At 39.9% G+C, this 19272-nt stretch overlaps 1 protein-coding gene across 1 annotated transcript in view; it reads left to right on the top strand.

Moving 5' to 3' along the window:
* Window positions 1-8085: 8085 nt before the first annotated feature.
* The window catches only part of LOC139115606 (exostosin-1-like), a 105603-nt gene continuing 94416 nt past the window's right edge, over window positions 8086-19272 (top strand). The window contains exon 1 of the mRNA XM_070677862.1: window positions 8086-9338. Within this exon, the coding sequence (XP_070533963.1) occupies window positions 8443-9338 (896 nt within the window). The 5' untranslated portion in view covers window positions 8086-8442. The remainder of the gene's footprint in view (window positions 9339-19272) is intronic.

Here is a 19272-nt window from a genome sequence, read left to right as displayed (position 1 = left end):
GTCACCCTGTTTTTGACTTTGGTGATAGGGTTTTTGAAATGCCCAATAGGGGGGGTCAGTGTGTTTTGAATTTTGAAACAGGCTCATCATTGCCTATAAATGCTAGTGTCAGCCACAAATTTCATCATTGAGTTGTATTTTTCGGCGCGCCCTTCGGGCGCGTAACTTTAATAATCAGTCATATTTTTCAGCACGCCCAACTTTAACATATCAAGCATACATACATCAGAGATATCTGTATGTTCAATATTTTCAGCGTGCTCTTCAAGCTCATTACTTTAATATATCAGACATTTTTCAGCATGCCCTTCAGGTGCATGACTTTAATATACAAGGCATATATATCAGAGATATCAGGATGTTTCAAATTTTTCGGGCGCGCCCTTCGGGCGCAATACTTAAATAAATCAGAGATATCTTGATGTTTGACTAGTGAAAGTGTACCATTATGAAATCTGCATTTCATATGAAAAGGATGACAAATTCCTGATACTTTTCTGTTCTCTCTATGAGAATTCAGTATGAGAAAGCAACATGCACAAATATTTCACAATATATATTTGATACAGTGACTTATTTTAGGGATAGAAAAATGACAAGATATCTTTCCTTCTCATTGATGCAATTATTTTCCTTTGTGACACAGGTTTTCTGTAGAAAGATGCTTTTTTATGAACAAAATAACAGTTAAAACAGGCAGTTTTTGTCATTATTAGCTGTGCTTTTATGGTTTCAATGTTACAAGAGAAGGTCCTCTCAGACACTGTACACATCAGATTTGGCTAAAAAAGCTCTCTATGGCTCCTCAGGAGATTTAATTGGATGGTTGGCAAGTCTTAACACCCATCAAAGTTTTTGATTCACTGCTTTTCCTCTTTGATATTAATGATTGTCATCCATTTCTGTACAACAGTTCAGGACATCTAGTTAAGCATAGAAAGTGTGAAATACATTCACAGCTCATTCAAAATACAGCTCATTCAAAATGTAGTAATACTATATTCAAACTTTAAGACTGACACTTTGAAATTCCTATCTTACAACTGACATGTCAACAATTTCATTAAAACATAGAATGACTATTTAAAATATGAATATATGTAAAATGTAAAATATAATTTATATATATTATATATATATATATATATATATATATATATATATATATATATATATATATATATATATATATATATATATATATATATATATATCGGCGCCGGGGGGTCACCCTGTTTTTGAAATTTGGAATAGGGGGGTCACCCTGTTTTCAAAATTTGGAATGGGGGGGGTCAGCCACTTTTTGACGTCGGCAAAAATAATCCACCGCCCCCCTCCCCCAGGCCGAAGAAACTGACCAGTCCCTAACCCGCCACGTACTTTAATACATCGTTCGTGTGTCCATCAACCCCGCCGGCCGCCCGTTTCCTAATCCATCCATGACTGTAATATGCATACAAAGACATTGAAATTTGGAACTTTTTGGGAGAAACAATATAGGTGGTTGGTCGATAAATGAAACTTAGCATACAAACGTTTTGAGACAACCTGTCTGTATCTTTTTCTGTCGGTCTGTCCGTCCGTCCGCCCCATGAAAAGTGCTAACTTTATATATGGCTTAGTTTTCAATATGATTCCGTATGGATGTGAGGAATGATTGTCGAACGGTCAGAACAGAGACACACTGACAGATAGAGACCGACAGACAGGAGGAGGTGGAGGGAGAGAAAAGAGGAAAGTACGAGGAGAAGGGGGAGGCAAGGAAAAAAAAGAAATAGGTGGCAGAGAGAGAGAGAGAGAGAGAGAGAGAGAGAGAGAGAGAGAGAGAGAGAGAGAGAGAGAGAGAGAGAGAGAGAGAGAGAACATTATGTTTAAAATAAAGAGCGACAGATCGGAATGTAGGCTTGGAGAACGACGTGATTTGTAAACTTATCAACCAATGAAAAGATTCCATGTTGGGTTCATTTCAACAATACCGATTTAAATACATATCTTTCGACACAGACGCAATATTTGATGACGTGGGCGTGCTACATTTGCAACGTCGCAAAAGATAAAAAGTTTTCCTATAACGCTGAGTCGCCCCCGGAACGGTAACGGCCGGTGATTACGGAAGAATTGGCTGTGGCCATAGTTACACGTAAACAAACATATCTAATCAGATAGGGAGCTTTAAATTACAAATGTCAACGCTAATTGCGATATGACCGCGATAAGAGTGACCTTACACGGGTGACTTCTGACACAGTAGCCGTAGCTTTTGTTCCTCATGATACGAGGAGTCATCGTCATTCCCGTTGCGTCATTTCTGGAAAGTATTGTGACTCGGCAATGCTGAGTCAGCCCTGTGTAGGCAATGACTGGAAGGAGCACAGTGTTACATTCAGCTGTAACCATTGAAGGCGTTAGTAATACCTCAGCTACAATCTGTTATTTAGACTTCAAACTTTCAGTATCGAATTATTAAGCCACGAAACATGGCAAAATTTTGTGTTCATTCAAAGGTAGAATGCTCCTCGGGGACATATATCAGGACTCTCAAACGTTACCAATTCTTTTCTGATCTACCACTTGTTGGGGATCTTGGTGTAATAGAATTTTCACCGTCTTAGTTTTTCGACAATCGAAAATTTCTCCAAATTTGTTTCTCTAGTACCAAAAATTGCACGATGGTCCCCAATTTTTATTCCTGATTTTGAAAGTGAGCGGTTGAAAGATTCCTTGAGGAAACTTTGAGCGAAAGTTTAGTCTTTTACTACCGAGGCGCATACTGCCTTCAGCAGAGCCTGTATAAATTGTGCTTTTCCAACTTTGCCACGTAATATCATATGGATGATAATATTGCAGCAACTTTGTGTTTTAAAACCGTTGACATTCCTTTACGCAGCTTCTTACACTAGGCATAGAATTTACAATAAGATAAATCCTTGCATCTGATAGAATCCCGGGACTTCATACTGAGTTTGTCATTCAAATGCTCTCTGGAGGAGTGGACTTTTCACATCTTCCTCGCAACTTTGCTAGGCGAACATCATTTTTCAGAAAGCCAGACTGGTTTTACATTAATACCATGTAATGGTAGACATGTGTTCAAGTGAGAGATCAATGGCATGAGTAGTAAGTGTTTGTACGACTGAAGGTTGACAACACTGATGAAGCCGAGCGCCGGCAAAACAAAACAAAACAAAAAATACAACGACGCTCACCAGTGCCCCTCGGTGCCTGTAGGTAGTATGCGCCTCGATAGTTAACCTTAAAGACTTAAACTTTTGTTCAAACTTTCCTGTATGAAACTTTAAAAACCATTCTCTTACCAAATCAACAATAAAAATCGGGGGTCACCGTGCAAAGATTGCAATTAGCAAAACAAATTACCCAACATTTTGCAATATTTGAAATTTAAAATGACCGCCATTCCGGTGTTAACTCTATGGGGAAAATTTAATTTGCGATTTTCGAAAAACTAAGCCGGTGAAAGTTTTTCTTTCTCCAAGAGCTTTAAAATGAACCCCCACAAGTGGTAGATCAGAGAAGAATTGTAGAAATTTGTGAGGCCGACGCGACTATCTGTCACCGAGGCGCGTTCTACCTTAACAATCATGATAAAAAGCCCAGGCATTTTTCGAGCAACGTCAACATTCTTAGCTCTTGATGATATTTCAGTTTTGGCATTCTGTAAAACAAATATATAATTCTGCTCCTTCAGAATGTTAAAATACCAAGCGCTAGCTTTGCTAAATCAACGCAGTGTGTACAATATGCAATGTTGTAAGTTGTTGACAAAGGAGTTCTAGTCCGAAAAAAACAAAACAAAAACAATTTGTCAACTTCGGATATTACAGGTTGCGCCAATAAGATGAATAGCCATGGAAATTGGGGCATTAAGACATGATTCGGGGAGTAGAACGAGATACTGTATTTTTACAAAATGAATAGAAAATACAACAAAAGATTCGACTGATACAGTCATGAACATTTTCGCAACTGATGCACAAGGAGGATACCCATGTCAGTGGTCACTTAATTGACAATGACCCATCACAGCCCCACTATTCGTCACAATGTATTAAACACTCAAGTGCATGGCACAAGACATTCCAGAAAAAACTTATACGTAACTGACCGACATACTTGTCCGTATTTGGAGGCAGGATGAGAGCAGTATTTTTAATCAATGACCAAATCAGTGTAAGTCTATGGAATAAAATAATCTCACTTCTCATACGAAACAAAAAATCCGCGCATTAAAAACATGCTACAAATTCTTTCTCAGGCGACTTTGTGCGTGCATTCAACACTGCCTTTCTGGTTTCCCTGACGGAAACACGCGCTGGTAACACGTCGGAAAGATGTACATTGTATTATGAATGAAACCAGCAGTTCCCACTTTCCTTCTTTGCCATGTTATTTCATTTGATCTGGGTGTGTCCACTTCTTACTAAAGCGGGGTGGTGACGTTTCCTTTACCCAGTTTGTTTATGATGAATCCCCTTTCGTGGAAATTCTTAAAGAGGCGGGTCTTGCCTATTGTCACCTAGATTTTGTCTTCTTACCAAGAAATAATCCAAAACCCCTTAAGTAATAGGCGCCCAGAAACTGAAACTATCAAACTTTCGTTCAAACTTTCCTCAAATAAACTTTGCACCATTCTCTTTCATAATCAAGAGTAAGCTTACAAGTTAGGGCCCTGTTTATCGATATTTGAAAATCAAATTGACGATATAGCTTGTATCAACTCTATCAGAAAAAATATTAATTTTTCGGTTTTTTACAAAAACAAGATAGTCAAAACTTAAGTTACTCCAAAAGCGAGTCCACCAAACAAGTGACCACTCAGTCACGTATCGAAAATAACCCGAATGGTGTCCCCCTATGCGCCCTCTACCTTAAATGAACATTTTTGGCGCGATTCTTCCTTTTTTCGTGATAGTTTTAGAATTATCCTGATATCGTCAACTTTAGGACAAAATTATCTTACAAGCATTTCACTGATAACTTACTGTAGCAGTCATTATTTTGGTCTGAAAGTTATAGCTGACTTTATCACAGGGAAGATATAGTGTACATGTATATATTTTATGTTTGTCAACAGGATTGAATCGATGAAGATGAGACTAATTTATACCAGTCTGTGCGCCCGTTGGGTTTTTTTTTCGCTTGAAGGGCACTAGAGAAACCGTATAGGTATTCGACTAAGTGTGATTTCAGCGAGTCGTCATGATATGTGTATCTTTGTAGTCGGAAAACACACCTCTACAAAAATTCAACATTCGTTACGGTACTCCCTTCCATAGCTTTCTTTTTTTTATTTTACAGAGCAATGACGTCATCATTGAGTGAACTAGCTTCGAAAAGTTACACCACAGTCCCTCCATCCACTGTGGTTACGCGGTCAGTAATATCCTGTCCAAAATTTACTTCGTGATTGAAATGTGTCATTGGCCTAGTATTTTTGGAAGCAAAGTGCCGTGTGGTATTACGGTCTCTATCTTCCTCTTCGAACTTGAAAATATAAGTATGTGATGCATGCATGGGTAGTCTTTAATAGCCAGCGTCAAATCTATCCGTTGAACTTATTGACTTTTTGTATTATATGCTTTGACAGCAATTTAAGAGTCGACGTTGTAAGTTTTCAAGGCGATGCGTGGGATGAGCATGGAATTTCGGTGGTGACGTAACCCACCCTCGCCTTACATCAGCGTCGTGTTTGTCAACTTCGTTCTTTTCCGACTCTTTCCTGGCAACTCCTTCATTTCCATTTTTTTCATTTACTACCTTTCCTATCACATTGCCTGTTCATATTTGTCGTTCTGTCCATCCCTCTTTGTGTCAGTCTTCTTGTCTAGCTCCCATCTCACGGTATGTCTTTTTGTACTATTTGAGACGAAATCACACTGCATATTTGTGATAGTTGAGGCTATATTAATGTACCCACTAGTTTCCTCGCAAGAGTATGTATATATATATATATATATATATATATATATTATATATATATATATATATATATATATATATATATATATATATATATATTCGAACTCTCAAATATCTACCACTCGTGGGAACTCATTTCAAAGCTCTTGGAGAAAGAAAAGCTTTAAACATCTTACTTTTTTTTGAATCGTGAATTTTATTTTTACTTCATAGAGTTCACTCCGGGATGGCGGCCAGTTCAAATATCGCAAAATGTTGATTAAATTGTATCGCTAGTTCCAAACTTTGCACGGTGACCCCTGATTTTTGTTTTTGATTTGGTAGGAGAATGGTTGAAAGTTTCATTAAGGAAAGTTTGAGCAAAAGTTTAAGTCTTTCACTTTCGAGGCACATACTACCTTAAGTGTATTTTTTACCACTTTGTTTCCTATTACTCGAATTTCATAATTCAGACATTCACGCGACCATACATAAAGGGGATGGTAGGCTATATATGTGAAAAAAGTTTTCAAAGTCCGAATCACGCATGTCAGTTACCTGTAAGAAATAGGTTTAGAGCATCGTTCGATGGCGTGTTAGGGACGTCAGCATCGCTGACGCAATACCTAATGGTGAAGGCGATTACAGCTCGGTATTGATACAACAGTCAACAGATATCCTGAAATGCCAGCCAATAAAAGAACGGTGATAATGATTCGTTCACACAAAGAAGTGTCTCTGGTAAATCCCCTCCGTCCGAGTAGGCTTTTTAGTCAATCTGACTCTTTCGACTTCTCAATAACTGCATCCTTGGCAGCTTTCTGGGAATTGTGAGAGTGTCAATAGAATCTTTACGCAAGCCTACCCAGTTTCGCTTGATCTTCCACCCCCTTTACATTTCATGGGTCTGTGCCCCTGAAAACTAAAATCCCTACCGCTCGAGAGAAATAAAGCCCTCCATCCATTTTGACCGAGGCGAATTTTAATGCAATCGGTACCGCTGTTTTTGCATTGTTTTGTGTTGAAGTTATCAATTATCCGGATTGCCTCCGTTGAATGGAAGGGGTGAGAGTGACATAACGCCGTCATGAGTCGCCGATGGACAAACACTGTCAGTGTGGGAAACCAAACCGAACCACCCACTACATCCACGTGGCGAGAGACCGAGTTGGTCGACAAGGACTTGTGAATGAATCGCCGGCACGCAACTCATACGCAGTGAAAAACTTCCTCCTTCGTTGGGAAAAAACGTGACTTACACATGTGAGGCAGGTGAAGCAAGTGATATCACCAGATATCATTCCTCAATTGTGAGGTTTAGTTAAGGCCCATAATAGCAACTCTTTTGACAAGGAGTGTTTATCACAAGGTGTGTTTATCAAAATTCCTCAGGTTATTCTGCCCAAAGAAAAATAAATACTACACATGGAATTTTTGCTTTATTTTGCAGTTGTTACGGACACAAGGTTGTAACTTGTGTAGAACCTTAAATTTCACGAAGCTGGGAAATTGTAGGCCTAACTTGGAAAATTCCAACAGGTGGCCCAGTGAGGAGTTGATGGGTGTGGGCCCAGACTATAGTCGGGAAATGCCTGATTAGATTAGAAACTGACGTATGCAGAAAGAAGTGATGTCAATACATTGAAGTTTAGTTTCTATTCCCCAAGCTGATTAAGTTATCGGACTAAAAATAGCGCTGTTGCAAGTCGGGACTCCATCGAAAAAAACATCCAGTTGGTGTAGAGCGCCCTCATGGTATCTTTCATATATTTACAGTTTCTATGGTTACTACTGAGCGAAGTTGGTCGTTTGATAAGTGTCCTGGTAATTTTATGATCCTTCAATTTTAAATAAGACTTGCAAGGGGTATGGAGTTTTCTTTTCATTCAGAAATCCGCTCAATGTCCCTGATTTTCGCAAAGCTATAGCCTAGGCCTATGGCCTAGTTCTCGTCGACTGTGAATCATCCTGCCGGTGCATTGAGGCCGCGAAGGTAAACTGGTCAGAAAAGATGTCCTCTCAGTACCGTAACGTATAGAGGGCGAATTTTCCAGCTTTTGTCCAAGGGTTTCAACGTTTCTCACCCAAAGTTTGTCTCTATTGTCCACAACAACAGTGCAAACCCAATCTCAAAGTTTGTCTGGTCGCGCCGCCCTCACTGACGTCACTAAATATGCACAGTTTCAAAAGCCCCCGAAGATCGCATATCCTGTACATGCGTGTTGACCCTCAGCATATTTTGTCTGAAGGGCGTAAATTTTCAACTTAAATCCAAGCTTCATTTAGGACTGCGCAACGTGTCAGGAATGTCTTCTTGTTCTCTGTAAATATTTAGAAATTGCTCTACTGGAATGTGGGAACCTTGAAACTCATATTTCCGCACATGTAAGCTTAGGTTAGACGAACAAAATGGCGACTGGACGGAAGGAGGTGGAATTCCCCGTGAAATAGCTTGCGTTTTCTTCTTCTCTCGTAAGTTCTCTGTAATCGGTGTCGGTACAGTTCGGCGCTGGATGTGTCTTCTCCATGCAGGCCAAGAAGCGTTACATTTTGGTGACCATCAGTGGAGTGTTGCTGGTATTATTTTATTACGTTGGACTTCATGTGAAGAATAGCAGTATACACAATGTAAACCGACTTTCGGGTCTTCGGTCATACCTTGACCAGGACGACGTCCACTATGACCAAGATCTCCACATATCCCCCGGACAGAGGAGGGTCGCTAGGACTAACCTTTATAAGAACCGTAAGTGTCGGATGGAAACATGTTTTGATTTTTCATTGTGCAAGAACGAATTCAAAGTTTATGTGTATCCAACCCAAGACGGAGAGAAAGTTAGTGAGGCCTATCAAAAGATTTTGTCCTCGATTCGCGAATCGAGGTACTACACATCAGATCCCAAGAAAGCCTGTATATTCGTACCTTCTATAGATACCTTAGATCGGGATCATCTCAGCCCTGATTATGTGAAAAATGTACAAAACAAAATACAGTCTCTACCGCTGTGGAACAATGGGCAAAATCACATTGTATTTAATCTATACTCCGGTACGTGGCCAGATTATACGGAGTTGGAGCTTGGATTTGATATGGAACAGGCAATGCTAGCAAAAGCCAGCCTTAGTTTTCATAATTTTAGGCCGCATTTCGACATTTCGATACCACTGTTTCCAAAGGATCACCCAAGTAAAGGTGGAAACCGGGGCGACCTACAAACGAATAATTTTCCAGTAGCTAGGAAGTATGTGTTAGTTTTCAAAGGAAAACGCTATTTGACCGGCATTGGGTCCGAAACAAGAAATGCCTTATACCATATAAACAATGGACAAGACATTATTCTCCTCACAACTTGCAAGCATGGGAAGAGTTGGAAGAAGGTGTCCGATTCAAGATGTGAACAGGACAATGCGGAGTTCGACAAGTAAGTGCCCATATGATGTTGTTGATCACTAGTAACGTGGCCGAAAAGACCGGCCAGCTGTTCAGAATGGGGTTGAAAAGCGAACGACCAGCAAAAGGAGACGTCTCAAACGTAAACATAACACGCTGTTCGAGTAATTGGGCGCTTGTTTTCCGAAATGATTTTCACTCTTGCGTGAAAGGAAACCAAGTTAGCGATTACTTGTGAAGCCCGTAGCAGTACTTTTGGCGGAACCGGGACGTGTGGGCTTGGTTTTGCTGGTTGGCCGGCTTTCATCGCCCTTCGCCCCACTCACGGCCGTTCGTAGTGTTATGAATTAATCTCTTCTTCTTTATGTTTAGGGCAACAACTGAAATGTGCGACGAGTACGACCTGTCATTTGCGTTGAATATTTATACCATCGACATACCTCTCAGCTCGGACTGTTTATTACACAATGGGTAAAAACAGCAACAGTCCAGTGCTATAGAGACCCCCACGCATCTCATATCCACTTAAGGATGTGTGAAATCTAACCCAGCACTCTTTCTTTTGAGCGGCGTTTAAAAGCAGTTGACCCCTTCCAACACACAGTGTGTACACATGCATGTTTCCTAACCCTGTGACAGGGCCTGATCCCCTGCCTGCAGAATTTTTCTTCATGGGAAGGAGAATAATAAGAAGAACTTGGCTCAAATCAGTGTAGACCCACTGAACCGTCTAACTTGGAAATTTAAGAATTCGGCGTGGATTACAGAAGATCTCAGGGCTAACTTGAGTTTGTGTAGGGCACAATAGTTGATGTGAGCTCATGAAAAACTTGTGACATTGTCTGTTTTGTGATGTGGGAAGTTGAAGTGCAGTTGTAGTGCTGTGGGATAAAAACACACAGAACAGCTAAGGTGTGTAGGGCTTCAGTCAAAGCCTGGAATTAGAGTTACCCAGAGGTATTCCATTCAGTTGATCAGGATTTTGAACATTGTGATTAGTGTTCTCAGCTATGGAACTCCGGAGGATAAACTTTCAGGCAGATGGGGGTGTCGGTGGATATCACTGTCACTGAGCCTCATCCAAGTGGCAGGGTCCCATTTCTTGCTCTATGCAGATGTTTGCTTTTTTGGTGTGCAGTGGGCGAAGTAATGCTTATTAGCCATTGTTAAATGGCCCACTCTGTTGCTTCTCTGTCATTTCATTGTTATGCAATTTCACATTCTCATATTAATTCTATTTCCATTGTTTTAGGGCATGTTTTAACTTGCTTTCGAACACATTCCAGGCCATTGCCACAGTGTGAACTGGGTTTATGGCCCTCCCACCCTGCATTTGACATATATCTGTGAGAATGAGTGGGTTGTTTAGGGAAACTCACAGCCTGACAGTTTTGGCCCTGTCTTCCTGTAGAACACTGATTCTGAAATCAGAGATCAGTTCATCGACCAACATTAGAACTGCAACAACTTCCGCACATGCGACAACAAATTACAAATAGCTTCCATGTTATGGTCATGTAATTGACCTTGTAAATTTCATATAAAGATAGAAGAGTGGCTTGTAACCCACTTTTCAGGGATATAGGTGGCAAACACGTATAAGAAGATATATTGTAAATTTATGGCAAATGCGATATGTCAAAGTTTGAAATAATCTCTTTTATGTGTGATGGACATTAACAATTGGTATAAAACATGCAATATTTAGTACAGGGTGCTGGTAATTTACTAGCTCTTAAAAAGTGTTGTTCGCATCTGATTAGTTTTGTCATGTTTAATAGTTGATTTTTGTCAGTGTCAGCTTGAGTTTTCTTGTAAAGTGATCACAGGAGGACTGGTGTCAGAGTGTGTGACAAGTGTAGAAGTCCATGCTTATCAAAAGTAAATATCTTCTAAAATAGTGGTATGCTGGTATCTATATCTTTTTACATTTATCAACTGCTTTTCATGAACTGTTCCTAAGCCATTTACTCTCAACGTGGACGTTTAGCTTGCAAATTGTACATTTGGGCTTTTGTTCTGGCTCTCTGTACTTCCCTATCCCCTTTTCAGATGTCTACGCAAATTCTTGACCGCGGAGTGACGTCAGCAGGTGAAACACACGTGAGCGAGGTGAATGAGAGATGGAATGATAGAAAAGAGTGGGTGATAAAGAAATTGTGGGGAAAAAAGCAGAACTAAAAGTTGTATGTATGTTGAAACTTTGAAGATTTCTTTGGTGGTTTGAATATTCCAAACTTCACTGATGTGTATTTACCACGCTATGACGCAAAAATGACGTAAGAACCTACAAGTACCCGGATGGCCCGTGGTTGAGAATATTGCTGGGTTAAAACCAAATCTTTTAGGGCAAAACAGTGAACTTAAATAGCTGGAATGTTAATATACTTTGGTAAATTATAGAAAATTATTTTTTTTGGCAGCTCACAGTGTTTATAAGCAATAAATCCCTCTCTTTTAGGTCTATTTTACTGAAAATCTGTAGCTATGCTTCTGTAGCTTCATATAGAGGTGTAAAAGGTATCAGGTAGTTTGCTTCCCCACCTGGAATAGAGTGAATGAAATATGAGGAGAGTCAGTGACAGTAAGGGCTGGCACATTCTATGATCCTATACAGGTTGAAGCAGTAAAAGGTTTCGGCATATGGAAAATTGGTGCCTCCAGTGGCATGTTTGTGGTACAATGTATGGTGTGAACAAAACGAATAAACACAAGTTCATTATCACAAATATAGTACATGTATGATCATTTTTTTTTTTTATTAAAATCAACAAATAAGGCATGGAACATTGGAAGTAAATTGAAGTTTCTAGGTCACTTGCAGTGGCTGTGGGGACTAGGTTTTATAGTGTGTGTTTTGCTGATCGGGAGCATAATTTTGTGGAGATTGAATGTTTTTATGGTAATATTGTAATATGGTCCGATATTAAAGTGGCAACACGTGTGTACAACCATCAGGCTACCATATACTGTGTTAATATATACGTCAGCTCAATAGGGACATAACAATCCCAGTTTTCAAGTGATGGAATTTTGATGCTCCCGGTTTTGAAGTGACGGAATTTTGATGCTGACTCATGCAGATTTACAGTTCTAACAGGTTTGGTATGGTTCACAAGACTGATATTACATCGGATCTTAATTTTGATATACAGCCATACATGATGTCTACAACACAGGCAACATATGTGTAGCAGTGGATTGATTTCAGTGAATGTATATCAGCACAAAGGTGTACTGTCATGAAGTGCCCACTTACAATTGATAGCTATTGCTGGTTTTCCATACTAAGTGTTATCAGATGTAGCTTTATGATGTGTATTCTGCCATTCTATTTACAGACGAAGAACCAGTGATTATCGCAAAATTGTATAAAAATTGAAGACTTTTTTCTCTGTGAGTACAGTTCAAGATAATGGCATGTGTAGCAGTGAAAGTGACTCCGCATTGAAGTCAAATTGAAGAATGTGTGTTATTGTTATGGGAATTGGGGAATATGTAAAATAGAAAAGGTAAAGAAAGACTTGAAAAGGAGGCTCCAATTTTGTGCGTATAGGGTAGGAGCTGATTTAAATTTCCACAATGGTTACAGCTAGCAACAGTAGTTTTGCATTGAGGGGATAAATTGACAGCTGTCTCATTCAACAGGCAAGCGGGTTGTAATAAAACCCTGCAATTAACACACACAGCCCAGAAATGGGTGCCAATTAAAAAGCCATTGCCTGGCTTCTGAAGCTATCATTGATTTAGTGTAAGGAGTAAGGGCGACAATTAATGAATTCCCTTCCAAAACGAGGGTGGCCCATGCAATTAGCACCTATGTGTTAAAATGTGCTGTACTATCTGATCTTCTTATTCCCTGTCTATGTTATGATAATTTATGCAAGTATTTCATCTAATTTAATTAGAGAAATATATATTAATAAACAAGTTGACATAACAGGACTTGTCATCATGGATGGTCGGCTTCGGATAGGAAAATTGTTTTGAAAAAAATTCATTTGACTTAGTTGGTGTGTGGTCATCAACCAGTAGCTGATGATCAGTAGCGATGATTAGCTTTGATGTGTAATTTTTACACCAGAACCGTCCAAGTTATATAAGTGCAAATGTTCTGAAACAGGCAAAATGGACAGAGTTTGGCTGTCGCTGATGTCAAAGTATCTGCAAATATGGAAGCAAATGGGAAAACATAAGTACCTGATATGTGTCATAAACTTTTCAGTTTCCACCATGTTGTATTTTGATACATTGCATCATCAATAAGAGGGGGTGGGTGAGGGTTATTGAAGGGAGAAATGTTGGAGAATGCAATCTTGTCAGTCATGACAGTTCAATTTATATTCCATTTGTCCTGTTATCAAGCTGTAAAAATAGTCTATCATTCCATGAATGGCAGCATTACTGACAGATGCCAAACAGAAAATCTCATTAAAAATATCTTATTAAAAAACTTCTTTGCAGAACAATGAATGCCTATCACTTTCTCGCTAATCCACTCTCAATACCAGAGAGGTACGCCTCGCCTCGTAAAGTCACTGGTCAGCATATCTGCATTGCATCATCGCTCTTTTAAAGCCATGTGGAATGTAGTACCATCCCCTCCGCTTTGGGACCGGCATAGGTTTTTATCTTGAGAAGGCTGCAACAAGTACCTGGAAATGCTGTATCACAGAGATTGCCTTTCTTTAGTCTAAAATGAAGCAGTCTGTTTACTCAAGTCACAAGTGTAGCGTTTGATGACGTCTTTTCACATGACTTTCTGCCCTGGTTGTTCAGGAAGTGTTTATAGGTGTGGTGACATGTATGTTCTTGTTTCTGCCGACTCTGATAGGATTTGTGAAGTGCCCTGTCTTCTTCTATGGTGAGACTGAGACGTCTCCTTTACAAAGGGTCATTTTCCGGGTCATACAGAATGCACTGGTGACATCCGGTATTCCACCACAACATCCATTGAGTCCTGTGATCTCTGTCGGAAGGGAGTGGTTACAGCTAGTGGTACTAGGAATGGGATTGCCCGCATCTTCTTAACATAAAACTTCCTAAAAGAATTAATCTGTTAAGCGTAGAGAAATAGCGTCTTTCATAAATATTTTCCGGTCTTGGCTAAATTTTTCTGTCAAATTGAAAGCCCTGTATGCTCTTTACAGGGATAAACCATTTTGCTATGGCATTGTTCTCCGACTCTCTGATCTGCTGTGTAATCTTTAGTCTTCTCAGGAAAAGTCCGGTTTGTTGAAAAATCCCATACATGTATTAACTTTTCAAGAGGTTCCTACTTTGTCCCGAGAACCGTCTTTTGCCTCTCAATTATTGTGAGCCACTGTTTGTCATTGTTGTGGTAAGAAAGAGCACAGGGCTAATTGAGATCGCTGATTGAGACATTGGTTGTAGTTTACCGTCGCCATCGTTGCTCTTTGTGGCCCGAGTGGAGCACAAACAACCCTGGGGCTTCAAAAACAACGCCTTGAATACGGTTCTGAATCGCGTTTCACGATGATTTTAATGTTCTTTACTCATCAAAATGAAGGCCCAGTGGCTTGCTTGTTTTCAAGTACAAATATGCAAGTTAATCAAGTTTGATGGTTTTCTTCTTTGTCGAGCAGGCTGAACTAAAAAGGTACACTCTGATTTTCTAGGGTTGGGTAAATGATAAAGTTTTAGTTTCATTGAGCATCAACCTGGTGGCAAACCTGTCCCTCCTTTGCTGTGTATAATTCTACCACCGTGTGTAGGCCGCCGAAATCCATAGCGTTGACCAAGTTAAACTTCATAACTAGAGTCTACCTAGGATGAGTTGCCATTCCTGATCTTGAAGAAGGTCCAAGTTTTGTCATTGATATCATGACCATATGTATACTAATTTTTCAGAGAGAAGGCTTTGTTTCCCCCAATTTGAGTGGCAGAGACTTTAACTTTGGTTTGGACCAGGTTAAGTTTATTTTGGTTTGGGAATTACATGTACATATATGTACTGATACAGATTTCTGTAGCAGATTCATCATGGATTATTCAGAGTTTTACAGGTAAGGAGTATGTGCCTTGAAAGTGAGAGACTTAAACTTTTGCTGAAATTTTCCTCAAGAAATCTAACAACCATTCACTTTCAAAGTCAAGAAGGAAAATCAGTGTGCAAATATTGGTACTAGAGAAACAAATTGCCTAACATTTACTGATGTCTGAAATTAAATATGGCTGCCATCCCTGCGGTAACTCAATGGAGCAAAATATACATTTTGATTTTCAAAAAACCTATGACAGTGAAAATTTTTCTGACTTAAAGAGTGTCAAAATGAACGCTCCCCGACCCCACAAGTGGTAGATCAGAAAAGAAATAGGAAAGTTTGAGAGTACAAAAATCTGTCCCCGAGGCGCATTCTATGTTAACTGTAAGCAGGAAAAAAAGGGTTGACAGTCTTTTAATCACAACAATGTTGGGACATAAAATAAAAGACATAGGACATAAAAGTTTATCTTGCTTGCCCGAAGGCTGTTGTCACTGGTTTGGAAAAATTCTTGGCCATTATGTAGAGGAAATATTAGGTGTTGTAGTACACATTTCAGACACTTTACAGCATTTGGTGTTGATTAAGTTGTGTATTTCTCTCCTTCATTTTAGTGTTAAGTTGTAACATTCGTGACATGAAAGATTACATCTAAAACCATTTCCCAAATAAGATGAATTCAGTTTGAGGGTGATCGTGGTTGCCCAGTGGTAGCACAGATCTGATTATTGAACAAGTAATCGCAGATCAGAGGAGACACCGGCATGGGTTTGCCTGACTGTTGATTGTAAATATTGGAAGGCAGTCGTCACAACAAACAAAACCCAAGCCCAAGGTCTGTCCGTCTTACAAACGGAGTGGTGATCTGGTGAAGTCAGGACATCTGTCAGCCTCAGCTGCTTGCCCTCCAGTTCTCTTCTGCTCCTTTTTTTCTCCTTTATCCGGCGGTATTCGGCCGGCGTCTCAGTGTCAAGCACCTCAAACGCTCGGCCCTCTTGTGATGCAAATAGTGGGTGTCACCTCTACATGGTGATAAATTTGCTACCATACTTTGTGGAAAATTTATACGGTATGCCCGCCAGGGAGAATACGGCACCGGACCTTGTTCTCTCATGTAGGAGTAGATGGGTGGTGATTTGGGCTTCACATAGTTGTCTGCAAGTAAATTATGTAGCTGATCTAAAATTCTGGGAAAATCATTTTCCCAAGCTTGAGCTTGTATAGTGTTAAACTTTGATACTTTTCTGAAGTGTGAAATATCACAGTTAATGATTACACAATGTCACTTACACGGTTGTGAAAACTCTCCAGTGTTTAATATATTGCTGTACAGAGACTGTCTGACAGGTCTGCATTTGAAGGTTGCTTGGAAGCCATGTGCATTTGGAATGCCTCATACCCCCTCGCATTCTGTCTCTCCCAGTCAGTCTATGTGGGGTCGTTCACCCCTGTCACACCCAAATTTTGACACAACCTGATTATTTTCCACAACTAGGTTGGACCTCTACACAGGAAAGTGGGGGTGAAAGGTCGTAGTGGTCCATCAAGACTGAAGAATACTGGGCCCACACTGAACAATTTTGCAAATCAACATAATCTAAGGGGGTCCAGTCCTTTGCAAAGTTATTGAAGGGCCCCCTAAGAAAACCAAATAGTTTTCATGAGAAAAATTGGACCCAGTGTTTCTGGCATGTAAGGCGTACAGAACGTAGGGGCTCAGACTTTGTGCAGTCCACAGCAAAGTCCAGTAGCTGTGCCTGGTCGCTGAACACCAAAGGAGCACATCTGGGGGCCAAAGTAGCACTATTGATCAAACTAATCAAGCATGAAGTGTTGGAAAGTTTGGGCTGGTAGGAGCACACAGCTGTACATCTTACAGTCTGTGTTTGCAAAGCACATTAACCCTAAACTGTCATCACACTGACTTTTTTTAAAGTCTCTGGTATCTCTTATGTAGAGTATTTAATTACTAGGGGTGAAGTTGTGCCGGTTTGTCAGAGAAAGGTAAAGGTAATTATGTGTCAGTTAGCTGTTTGACAGTGTATTGGTATGATTATGCTTCATCTCTCTATCCCCAGGCAAAATTGAATTGATTTAAAATTTGTAAGGGGAAAATCGACCAGAAGTCTGGCTAAGAGAAAAGCATGAGAATTGGAAAAAAAAAGTTTTTGTCATGCATCGCACACAGCTTTCAGAATTCAGCTCAGTCTTTTGTCGGCCAGTGGTTTTGCAGAGACCTTGAAAAGAAGTGTACTGTGACTGAACCCAGGGCTGCCTTTCTAGGTGATGTTTCTCGGCTCTTGTTGTGCTGATGCCGTGAGAGAGAGAGACCCGGGCTGCTTCTCTCTCCTGGTAGGGATGAATGGAGGTCCAGAGCAGCACAGGGTCAAAGAAAGCTTTGTTGAAGCCAACAGGCAAACCATTCTTTCCCGGCAGACTGTTATTAACGGCATGGCCAGTCTGACTAGAGATAGGTGCACCACCGGTTTATGCTCAGGCGGTTCTGTTGTGATTGTGAAAATAAGCATTGGCCACAAACTACTAATGAGTGTTTCAGGCATAAAAGGAAGCATTAAGAAGCAAATAAGAGGGTTTCAGTTTGGATCTTCTTTTTTGTAATTCTGAAAAAAGGAAAAAGCATCGGGCAACCTTCTATTCGGAATTCAAGTGGTGTAACCAACCTTGGTAATTTTCTTTTCTCAGTAGTTGGAAAAAAGGGTGGATTGTGTTTGGGAATTGTTTCTTTTCTTTCAGATCCTATAATCTTATGTAACGGACACAAAGCATCCACACAGCTGCCTAGGACGCAAAGTAACTCAGAGCATTGTGGGAGAAAAAAGGGTCTACAGGTTAAAGGTCAAGGCCTGAAATGTTTTATTGAAATCACATTGAGAAAGAAGGGTTATTCACTTTGGAGGAGTTATTTGCTGCAACTTATAATATATGACTTGTTTGGTCATAAATTATTTCACTTTTCATGTGGGTGGATTTTTATACTCAATATTTTCAACGTAGCTCAACCCACAATATTCAATATTTACGATATTTGTAGTCAATTGAAATTAATTCAAAGAAGGTTGGTAAAATTCAGTAGAAGCTTTGCCTTTGATCAACACTTTCCAGATGATGTGCTTTTGTCCTTCCAGTTTTGCCTGTGACTTCTGTCAAAGTGACTCTGTCTTTGCGACGACATTGTGTTATATACATGTGGGTGTGATAAGAGCATTGTCAAAGTTTACATGTATTTTATCCTTTTTGTTGTTGACTCATCTCTGCCACAGGGATAAGTCACAGAGTCCCAGGAAATTTGTTGTTATTGTAGGAAGAATCATATTCCTCTGGGCAGGGAGAGTGAATCTCAAGCAGTTTTGTTCTATGGAAGTGTTCAAAACTTCAAAATCTGAATCTGAAAACGACCTGCAGTGTTGCCTGCAGTTCTAGTTGTCTGGTTTAGAAATATATTTACAATGATGTTACATCAATGAAGGAAATTTTGATGCAAATCTTTCAGTGAAAATTGTGAAGGTTGGCTTGAACGATATCATATCATAAGTCATCACGGCGCCACTAACACCACCACAGCTACAAGTACCACCATCAGATGACAGTTAGTAACTACAACTAGTGCTAGTACGACAAGTACCATTACACTATTTCACTTTCTTTCAAATTTTGTGAATCTCAGTACATGTACATGCCAACTTTCAAATATATGTACAATGCCTTCTCTTAATGTAGATATGTGCAAGGCTTCAGGTGTGTCTGACCTTAGACAGAGACAGCGTATGTGGTTCGAGTGAACCACATTTATGAGTCTGTTGATATCTACTCAAGAACTTTCACCCAATCACATTTATTGCGTACATGCACCTCTTCAACGCATACCCTCTTGGAGAACAGTATCCAGTTTTGTTTTGAAGAGTGACGTAAGCCTCAGTGGGGACTTTGGCAGACCAGTGT

This window comes from Ptychodera flava, chromosome 17 (assembly GCF_041260155.1).
Source record: "Ptychodera flava strain L36383 chromosome 17, AS_Pfla_20210202, whole genome shotgun sequence".
NCBI lineage: Eukaryota > Metazoa > Hemichordata > Enteropneusta > Ptychoderidae > Ptychodera > Ptychodera flava.
The sequence above is the reverse complement of the archived record's forward strand: the minus strand, read 5'-3'. Positions and strand labels throughout refer to the sequence as shown.